At 42.8% G+C, this 11,120-nt stretch overlaps 1 protein-coding gene across 2 annotated transcripts in view; it reads right to left on the bottom strand.

The window, feature by feature from the left end:
* Positions 1-4,777: 4,777 nt before the first annotated feature.
* GALNT1 (polypeptide N-acetylgalactosaminyltransferase 1) overlaps positions 4,778-11,120 on the bottom strand; it is a 177,024-nt gene continuing 170,681 nt past the window's right edge. For both annotated transcript variants that reach the window (XM_077269588.1, XM_077269591.1), the window contains one exon: positions 4,778-5,991. In XM_077269588.1, the coding sequence (XP_077125703.1) occupies positions 5,845-5,991 (147 nt within the window). In that variant the 3' untranslated portion in view covers positions 4,778-5,844. The remainder of the gene's footprint in view (positions 5,992-11,120) is intronic.

Here is an 11,120-nt window from a genome sequence, read left to right as displayed (position 1 = left end):
TGTGGGGAGAGCAGAGCTGAGAGTGTGTGTGTGTGTGTGTGTGTGTGTGTGTGTGTGTGTGTGTAGGAGAGCAGAGCTGAGAGTTTGTGTGGAGGAGAGCAGAGCTGACAGTGTGGGTGGAGGATAGCAGAGCTGTGTGTGTGTGTGTGTGTGTGTGTGGGGGGGGGGGGGGGAGGAGAGCAGAGATGAGTGTGTGTGGGGGAGGAGAGCAGAGATGAGTGTGTGTGGGGGAGGAGAGCAGAGAGGAGTGTGTGGGTAGGAGGAGAGCAGAGCCGAGTGTGTGTGTGTGTGGGGGGGAGGAGAGCAGAGATGAGTGTGTGTGGGGGAGGAGAGCAGAGCTGACTGTGGGTAGGAGGAGAGCAGAGCTGATAGTATGGGGTGGAGGAGAGCAGAGCTGAGAGTGTGGGGGAGGAGAGCAGAGCTGACAGTGTGGGGTGGAGGAGAGCAGAGCTGACAGTGTGGGGTGGAGGAGAGCAGAGCTGAGTGTGTGTGGGTAGGAGGGGAGCAGAGTTGAGTGTGTGTGTGGGGAGAGCAGAGCCGTGTGTGTGTGTGTGTGTGTGTGTGTGTGTGTGTGTGTGTGTGTGGGTAGGAGAGCAGAGCTGAGAGTTTGTGTGGAGGAGAGCAGAGCTGACAGTGTGGGTGGAGGATAGCAGAGCTGTGTGTGTGTGTGTGTGTGTGTGTGTGTGTGTGTGTGTGGGGGAGGAGAGCAGAGTTGACTGTGGGTAGGAGGAGAGCAGAGCTGATAGTATGGGGTGGAGGAGAGCAGAGCTGAGAGTGTGGGGGAGGAGAGCGGAGCTGAGTGTGTGTGTGTGTGTGTGTGGGTAGGAGAGCAGAGCTGACAGTGTGGGTGGAGGATAGCAGAGCTGTGTGTGTGTGTGTGTGTGGGGGGGGGGAGAGCAGAGATGAGTGTGTGTGGGGGAGGAGAGCAGAGAGGAGTGTGTGGGTAGGAGGAGAGCAGAGCCGAGTGTGTGTGTGTGTGGGGGAGGAGAGCAGAGCTGACTGTGGGTAGGAGGAGAGCAGAGCTGATAGTATGGGGTGGAGGAGAGCAGAGCTGAGAGTGTGGGGGAGGAGAGCAGAGCTGACAGTGTGGGGTGGAGGAGAGCAGAGCTGACAGTGTGGGGTGGAGGAGAGCAGAGCTGACAGTGGGGTGGAGGAGAGCAGAGCTGACAGTGTGGGGTGGAGGAGAGCAGAGCTGACAGTGTGGGGTGGAGGAGAGCAGAGCTGAGTGTGTGTGGGTAGGAGGGGAGCAGAGTTGAGTGTGTGTGTGTGTGGGGAGAGCAGAGCAGAGCTGAGTGAGTGAGTGAGTGAGTGAGTGAGTGAGTGTGTGTGTGTGTGTGTGTGTGTGTGTGTGTGTGTGTGTGTGTGTGTGGGTAGGAGAGCAGAGCTGAGAGTTTGTGTGGAGGAGAGCAGAGCTGACAGTGTGGGTGGAGGATAGCAGAGCTGTGTGTGTGTGTGGGAGAGGAGAGCAGAGAGGAGTGTGTGTGGGGGAGGAGAGCAGAGATGAGTGTGTGTGGGGGAGGAGAGCAGAGCTGACTGTGGGTAGGAGGAGAGCAGAGCTGATAGTATGGGGTGGAGGAGAGCAGAGCTGAGAGTGTGGGGGAGGAGAGCGGAGCTGACATTATGGGGTGGAGGAGAGCAGAGCTGAGTGTGGGGGAGGGGGGCAGAGCTGACCGTGTGTGGTGGAAAGCAGAGATGACAGTGTGGGGGGAGCTGGATGAGCACAGAACAGAGTTGTCAGTGTTGTGAGAGGAGAGCTGCAGCGTGTCACACACATTTATGGACTCACAGACAAGTTGCACAAATGTTTTTGCAGACTTTTCAGATAACTGTGTCAGGAAAGATGTCTCTGCGTAGCCCCAGCCAATGTAGACAATCGTCTGGAGGCTCGGATACGTGTGGCGCTAGATGAGGGTCTCCACCTTGCACATACTTCTGGGCTCCTGTCAGCGCTGTGCGGCCGCGGGCTGACCATGTGTTCTATACCCCCTCCTGCCTCGGGGGCGGGGCTTCACCCGCCCATACTTTTGTACAAATCGGGAATGGTGCGGACTGCTAAAAGCGGATCCGTTCTGTCACTCACCCAGGCCTCAGCCCAGCCAGACGTGCACACAGCTGAGCACACACGTGCACGCTGCGGTCCCTCTGTCTACACTGCTCAAACACACAGCAGCAGAAACCCCACCCCATATTCGTATAGGCCAGCCACACCTTTTCCTGTTTAGGCTCAGTTCCGTCATTATTTATGCCATTAAAGGGTCAAAAATTGGGCAAAGTGGCTGATATTGTGGGCCGTATACAGCCCCCGGGCTGGACCTTTCCCACCCCTGCTGTAGACAGTAAGCCCGTGAGGACAGGGTCCTATCCCCTCCTGTACAAGTCTGTCGGTTATTTTGTTCTCTGTAATTTATATATGCATTTGAACCTTTTTACATGCATAACACCATGAAATCAATGGTGCTCAAAAAATAAAATACAAAAATAATGCACTTTACCTTATCCATAAAACAATATCAGTGTTTTGTTTTTTTTTTAATATAAAAGCCAAGAGAAGTATAAGTATGTATAACTTTGTAACTTTAAAAAGCGAACTCGTCAGCATTTTCAGATTGGTAGTGTTAAACTGATTAAAATAGTACCTGGGGTGAAAAAATCTGTGTTGTGGTTCTTGTGTAATCAGTGTTAGAAGTTTTCAGTTAATGAGATGCCCGTGCTCCGGAGCGGGACTGTAGGCAGAGTCTTCGCTTCCTGCTCTAAGCCAGAAAAACCAAAGACCTGCCACAGGCCGCCCCAAATACAGTCTCTCTAAGATGAAAAACCTGTAGCAAATTCCTGCTGACAGGTCCGCTTTAATTCATTTGAAATAAAAAGTGTCAGCAAATCTGACCCTCTCGTTTTGTTTCTAGGATAGCAAGAAGCAGTTTGCAAATGGAGGAACACTATGCAGCCTTTAACCAGTAACAGACACGTCTTTTTTCTTATATACACCATTTACAAAGGTTTTTGGTGTTGCATTATAGTACGGTAATATAAAATTACAGAAGTATACATACAGTTAATTATTGAAACTCAAACTTTCTTGTCTGCCCCATAGAAACCAAGTAAAGAACATATTTCATATTTTCAAGTGCAAAATAAGAAATTAATATTGAACTGTGATTGGTTGCAATGGGTAATTGTTTTTTTTCTGGTTGACAATATCATAAACCTTCTCAGCTTTTAAAAACATCAAGAAACTATAAAAATAAATTCATATGATTACAATTTTGTTTCAAAACTCCACTATGTACCAAATGTGATTAATATGTCACAATAATTTAAGACTCTTTGCGGTTATTTCACCTTTTTGCTGATAAAGATTATGTAAATGCTACTCTTAAAGGAACCTGTCACCCACTTCACGCTGCTGAAACTACGGAATCAGGGCTTGGCTGCACAATTTCAGCCAGTTCCTTTTTTTTGACACTCTGGCATTTCAGAAAAGATATACGTTGAAAGTCCAGTTGGGATCATAGCCAAGACCAGTCCGATTCCACCCCCATGGTTTGGGCAGCATGAATCAGTTGACTGGTTACCGTTAAAAAGAGCACCTATTCTACAAATTCTGTTTTAACATCATTTTTGTATACTATGCTATGTGAGGCTCATTTCTTCTCCTTGGTAAATAAGTTTCTTAATATATTATACTGAGAAACTTAACATGACTGTATAAAGGGAACCTGTCACCCCCCAGAGCTACATGGGGCCGCACTAGTTATGCATTCTGACAAGGTGGCTCTTTTAGTTCTGGTCCCTGCCAACTCTGCAATAATCGCTTTTATAATGTGCCCCTCATACCTTGAAATCACCAGGGGGGCAGGTCTTTCCCCCTAACACAGATGCACCACAGCTGTCACTTAGGGCCTCTGCGCGCCGGGCGCTGCCCCCTCGTCCCCGGCACCTGCGCTGTAAGTTCAAAGGGCAGCGCAACTGCGCATGCCCGAAAAAAAAAATAACAGCGCAGGCGCCGGGGACCCTAATGAAGGAAGAGGAGGCAGCGCCCGGCGCGCAGAGGCCATAAGCGACGGCTGTGATGCGTCTGTGTTAGGGGGGAAAGTTGAGTCCCTGCAGCTTTAGAAAAGATAGATCATACGCTACTTACATTTTCTGGGCATTCAAAGCTAGCACAAAGTCTATGCTGCAATCCCTGATAACAACAGAAGCAATGAAGATTGGTATTACTACAAAGGTCATCGTAGTTGTGCTGTTTGTAGGTCTGTATGGTTATGGAGAAAACCAATGGTGGCAATCAACGTAAAGGTAGTCTGGTCTGACTACAAAAGGTCTGTTCGAACCAAGAACTTCGTCTTGTAAAGGACCTTAATAAAATTCTTAACTTTAGTGTCCAAATCCATCTCCGTTTTTCCAGAAATGATTTATTCCCATAAGTAAACGAGGCCCTTGGTGCACGATTGGTGACTCGTTTCCTCTCCAGCTTTCTAAGAAGAGCGGGCAGAGACAGAAGTAAAACAAGTAGGGGGGAAAGTGCACCCAACTTCTTGGCCGTACCAAGGATCCACCAAGCGAATTTAAATAGAGAACAATTTTTAGTGATTGCAGCAAATGATTTGGACGCTAAATGTATGGTTTTATCAGGGCAATGTCCACAACAAATGCTCTGATTGGTTAGAACAGTCTGCTATAACTACAGAACAGTGAAATATAACTTTTCTGAAAAGTGGCATTTATGAGTCATATAGGATTCGTTTTCTGAACTTTATAGACCAGGCTGAAATTTGGCTAGAACAAACTAGATTTATTGCTGTGTAAAAAATGTACAGTAGTATGAATTTTGGGCACTACAAATACTCAGTTATACTTTACGGCAATTTTTGTTTGTATTCGGAACCATTCATTTCAAGGCTAGAAATTAGCAATCAAAAATTGAATTCAATTATATAACACAACACTATATGTTGTAAGGTAAGATTAATCTTGATTTTGTAGAAGGCAAAGTGAAAATACATCATAATGGAAAAGTACCCGAGCAAAAAACAAAACAGGATTTAGGATGGGAAAACAAACACCCCAATGACTTTCGCATCCCAATAATGTTTTTTCTTAGAAATTAACATAATTCCCATCATGAAAAATATACTCTATCCATTACTATCACATACTTGAAAAAAATGTGATTTTAGTTATTTTCCCAGCAAAGGTAAAAAGGAAAGAAAAAAAAAACCGAAAAAAAACAAACAAAAAAAAAACTACATATAAATCTGATATTCTTCTATTAGAAATTGTACTTTTGATATATGTGATTCTCAACTCTTTAACCCTGTTTTCTGCACAAGAAATAATGGGCATGAAAAGGAGATGTCATTTCGGATTCTGCAGATCACTGCTCTGTACATTCTTGTCTCCGAATATGGAGCATATAGTATGTGATAAAACTGTAAAGTGTCACAGTTGCTTGGCATATAGCTGCTCGAGCATGCCAACGCAGAGGCCAGACATGTGCAAGCCAACCGTACAGATATGCAGTTCTCCTGGGGACAAACACAACAGATTGCATTTTCTTTAGTTATCTTGGATAGCTTCGTAAAGACTTCCATCCTTCTTGTAAACTTCAGTGTGCACAGTTCCAATACCACTTCACATCCTCAGAGGGGAGCCATTTCACAGCTTCTGGAATGTCTTGGCTGATATGTGCCCCCCATATTTTACAAGTGCAGAAAATTATTTCCTTTAGGTCTCTGGATGCTCAAGGATGTGCAAGTTACATGTGCAGAGGTAGCGCAGTCAATTCTTTTAGTTTATTAAATGTTCTTTGTTTTCTCACAACTTGTTTGCCAATGATGAGATATTTTAAAAGTTTTCTGGAAGAGTAACGTTACGCAAAAGCCACTGCTGAGAGTGGCTTCCATTACAGTCTCTGATGCTGGGTACTTGGCTGTCTTCTTCTGCAGCTTTGTCCAGACACTGGTTGCTATTCACATGGATTAACGTTAATTTCTAGAGAAAAAGGAAGAAAAGACATTTGAGAACCTTACACAGAAAAGCTTTCCCATATATTATAATAAACTATTTCTCCGCTCCATTATTCTGTAACCTGTACTTCATTGTCTCAGAAGGCCACTTTCTACTCACAAAAAGAACCTTTGCATCTCCATCCTTCCAACATTCCGCTCCACCCTCTTACTTGATTTAGTCAAAGATCAATGAAGTATTAATTGTATTTGGAAAACAAGTTGTCTGTTTCTACAGGGCCAATTTAAATTGTAATTATTTGCAAAGAATATTCTCTATCCAATAGAGATTTCTATAGTCTGTGCATAGCGGCCTTTGCTCAGGCCATGAAATAGAGATATGTGAATCTGGCCTAAGACTCATTCTTCACAATAATCCAAAAACTCCTCACTTCTCCCCAAATATTCCTTTATGTCAATGTCCTTCACGGTACCTAATGGGATTTCACGATTCTATAACGTCCAGCCACTTCTAGTAGATTTTCATATCACATGGAGGTAAAGGAAAAACTACAGGATTAACATCTGCAGTACTAAAAAAAAAAAATAGACACAGCTAAACGAAAACCATTAAAAAGGATAAGATAGTGCCCAACTTGTCATGGCGTCCTGTCTCTAATTACAGTTAGACCTCATTGATTGACAAGAATTTCAGTACAGCAAGTACAAACGTACACACGTGAAATACCCAGGAGGTGTCAGTCCGAACTACTGGGAGTAACAAGAGCCCAGACACTGATACTTTACCACCACGATTTGTGGTCTACTAGAGTAAGAGAATTCGTGAAGACTGAGTTTAGAAGGTGACACCAGAAGCAATTCAAAGGCCAGGAAGGAACTTCTCCATGATATAGCAAATACGCTCAAGGATATTTTTGTTTGCTTTCCTCTGGGCTCAATTGACAATAAGCATAAAAATATTTTTTTCCAACATGCATGTAACAGTTAAAAAAAAATAAAATAAAAATAGATGTATTTATCAACACCACAACACTTGAAAAGGAGGAAAATTAATATTGATCACATGACTTCCAAGTGATGATTTACCGTAATGTAGCTCAAACATCAATAACAACATTCCCAGAATAGAGACAGTTCTGTAGCTGCTAGTAATAATACACTCTGTCAATAATGAGATCAAATTAAATTCATTCATTCCCTCTGAGATGTGCCGATCTCCCAGGCCCCATTTCACTAGATATTCAGCATCTATGAAAATATTCAGTGGTCTTTTTGATTGCTTTGGCAGACTGAACAAGGCCCAGTGTCTTACACTGCGTGCAGAATTATTAGGCAAGTTGTATTTTAGAGGATTATTTTTATTATTGATCAACAACTATGTTCTCAATCAACCCAAAAGACTCAAATATCAAAGCTTAATATTTTTGGAAGTTGGAGTCGTTTTTTTTTAGGTTTGGCTATCTTAGGAGGATATCGGTTTGTGCAGGTAACTATTACTGTGCAGAATTATTAGGCAACTTAATAATAACCAAATATATTCCCATCTCACTTGTTTATTTTCACCAGGTAAACCAATATAACTGCACCAAATTTAGAAATAAACATTTCTGACATGCAAAAGCAAAACAAAAAAAAATTAGTGCTCAATATAGCCACCTTTGTTTATGATGACACTCAACAGCCTTCCATCCATAGATTCTGTCAGTTGCTTGATCTGGTTACGATCAACATTACGTGCAGCAGCCACCACAGTCTCCCAGACACTGTTCCGAGAGGTGGACTGTTTTCCCTTCCTGTAGATCTCACATTTTATGAGGGACCTTTATGAGGGACCACAGGTTCTCTATGGGGTTCAGATCAGGTGAACAAGGGAGCCATGTCATTATTTTTTCTTCTTTGAGACCTTTACTGGCCAGCCACACTGTGGAGTAGTTGGAGGCATGTGATGGAGCATTGTCCTGCATGAAAATCATGTTTTTCTTGAACAATACCGACTTCTTCCTGTACCACTGCTTGAAGAAGTTGTCTTCCAGAAACTGGCAGTAGGTCTGGGAGTTGAGCTTCACTCCATCCTCAACCCGAAAAGGTCCCACAACTACATCTTTGATGATACCAGCCCATACCAGTACCAACCTCCTCTTTGCTGGCGTCCATGTCGGAGTGGAGCTCTCTGCCCTTTACTGATCCAGCCTCTGGCCCATCCATCGGGCCCATCAAGAGTCACTCTCATTTCATCAGTCCATAAAACCTTTGAAAAGTCAGTCTCAAGATATTTCTTGGCCCAGTCTTGAAGTTTTATCTTATGCTTCTTGTTCAAAGGTGGTTGTTTTTCAGCCTTCCTTTCCTTGGCCATGTCCCTGAGTATCGCACACCTTGTGCTTTTTGTTACTCCAGTAACGTTGCAGCTCTGAAATATGGCACAACTGGTGACAAATGGCATCTTGGCAGCCTCACGCTTGATTTTCCTCAAGTCATGGACAGTTATTTTGCCCCTTTTTTTTGCCCAACACGCTTCTTGCGACCCTGTTGGCTATTTGCCATGAAACGCTTGATTGTTCGGTGATCACGCTTCAAAAGTTTAGCAATTTCAAGACTGCTGCATCCCTCTGCAAGACATCTCACAATTTTGGACTTTTCAGAGCCCTTCAAATCTCTCTTCTGACCCATTTTGCCAAAGGAAAGGAAGTTGCCTAATAATTAAGCACACCTTATATAGGGTGTTGATGTCATTAGACAACACCCCTCCTCATTACAGAGATGCACATCACCTGATTTACTTAATTTGTAGTTGGCTCTCAAGCCTGAACAGCTTGGAGTAGGACAACATGTATAAAAAGTATCATGTGATCCAAAAAACAACTTGCTTAATAATTCTGCACGCAGTGTAGACAAAGACAGACACTGAAACGTACAAATCCGAAAATGAGGAATTTCTGCAGTGGTAAACAACCATATCTATGAAAATGCTTAAAAATACTAATGAGAAGTATTTCCATTGTAAAACAGGAGAAGACTGCACTTTTTACGATCCTATTGGGAAGACCGTGCTGGAATAAAAGTAAAGATCTTGAAAGCATCTGTTCACATTTGTATAAAAGGTGCTGCCTGGCAGGTGCTCGAACGCATTAGATTAGTGGGCTGCGTGCCATGTTTGCACTCAGCCTGACACAACTTGGCAGGGACTCACACCACCTTCATAATTAAAAAGGACACATTAAAGTGTAGTTTGCTCTCACAATGTGAAAAAAAAATACCTAACTGCCGGGAGGAAAAAAACATTTCACTTTTCTACATACTTACCTTCTGGAACAGAAAGAAGTGTTTAATATGAAGCTGTAACAGCTCTGACACCAGAAGTCTGGGAGGGATTTAAAGAAACCCCACTTGTCAAAGGTCAGTGCTGTTTATCAGCATTATGTAAATATACAATACTAAGCAAAAGTTTTAGGCAGGTGTGGAAAAAATGCTGTACAGTAAAAATGCTTGAAAAAATAATAATAATGTTATCTAAACTTGTAATTGATAAAACAAACTAAGTGAATGATGATAAAGAGAAACCAAAATCAATGTTTGGTGTGACTACCCTTTCCCTTCAAAGCATCAAAACAACAATACTTCTAGGCACACTTGAATACTATTTTGAAGCAACTCGATAGAAAAGTGCAGATACGTTCTTTTGATCACCTGTTATTGCATTTTAATGCAATATTGCGGCGACCAAAAAACCATAATTCTGATGTTTTTACTTTTTTCTCACTACGCCGTTTGGCGATCAGGTTAATCCTTTTTTTTTTATTGAATGATCGGGTGATTCTGAATGTGGCGATACCAAATATGTGTATGTTTGATTTTATTTTTATTGTTTTATATTGAATTTATTTTAAATGTTTTAAAAACATTTATTTTTACTTTTGGCATGCTTCAATAGTCTGCAATAGGAGACTAGCAGCTGCCACAACCCGATCGGCTCTGCACATAGAGGTGATGTTCAGATCGCCTCTATATAGCAGATTTACTCACTTGCTATGAGTGCCGACCATTGTGTGGCGCTCATAGCATGCAGGCACCGACATCCATAGAGGTTAGGGGTCTCCAGGAGGCCACAGGTTGTCATGCCAACACACTGGTGATCTGCGATCACGTGACATGGGTCACCGGTGTGCGTATTTCCTGCGCGATTGCCAGAAGCGCAATGTAAATGCCGCTGTCAAGAGTTTGACAGTGGTATTTAACTGGTTAATAGCCACGGGTGGATCGCGATTCCACCTGCGGAAATTGCGGGCACATGTCAGCTGTTCAAAACAGATGATGACATGTTCCCGGAAAGATGTGGGCTCATCGCCGGAGCCCACATCAAAGGGAGGGAGTCCGACATTGGCGTAAATGTATGCCTGATGTAGGAAAAGGGTTAAACATTGGTTATAAAAACAAGAAAGATATGTAAAAAAATAAATAATGGGTGCAATACCGTCTTTACTTTGTAACAAAGTAACAGAAAAAAACAAGCCTTCAGCTACGCTATAAGTTAAGCATCGATTTCATTAGATATAATGGAAGCAAAATTAAACTAACTTAGAACAAATAAAATGAATTTAGTAGTTCGTTGTATGATCAGAATAAATAGGATGTTATTTTGGATTTCTTTTTTGTTCTTCTGAAAAGTAACATTTGTAGAAAACTAAAAATGCAGAAGATGGACTGGACTGTGCAGCTGGTACGGGTAATGGAGTTGTGCACATTCCTACTAGATATTCCCTACTCCATCAGAACATCTGCTTAGCTTAAGAAAACAGGTTTCCAAATTGCTAAACAGACATGATGTCCAGCTTACTGGCATGTTTAAACTTTATTAACGGATCACAAAAATACCTTGGTCAATACCTGTGAAAAAAAAGGAATCCGTCTCTCACTCTTAACACTGGTGTCTTAAGATCTGTACCAGGCGGCACAAACAAAGGAAGAAATATAAAAAATAAATAAATGAAAAAAAGGAGTTGGGTAAAATTCAGCTGACGCAGGACTCAACAGTAAATTAGAGGTGTTGATCTCTCACCACCGTAACAATAGTATCGAGAAGAAACAATGACCAAAGTAATTCATGAGATAGGTCCTCTGGCAGTCACAATTTGACTGGTTCATATGGGCAACTGCTTC

This window comes from Ranitomeya variabilis, chromosome 6, assembly GCF_051348905.1.
Source record: "Ranitomeya variabilis isolate aRanVar5 chromosome 6, aRanVar5.hap1, whole genome shotgun sequence".
In the NCBI taxonomy this organism is placed as follows: domain Eukaryota; kingdom Metazoa; phylum Chordata; class Amphibia; order Anura; family Dendrobatidae; genus Ranitomeya; species Ranitomeya variabilis.
This window is presented reverse-complemented; position numbering and strand designations above follow the sequence as displayed.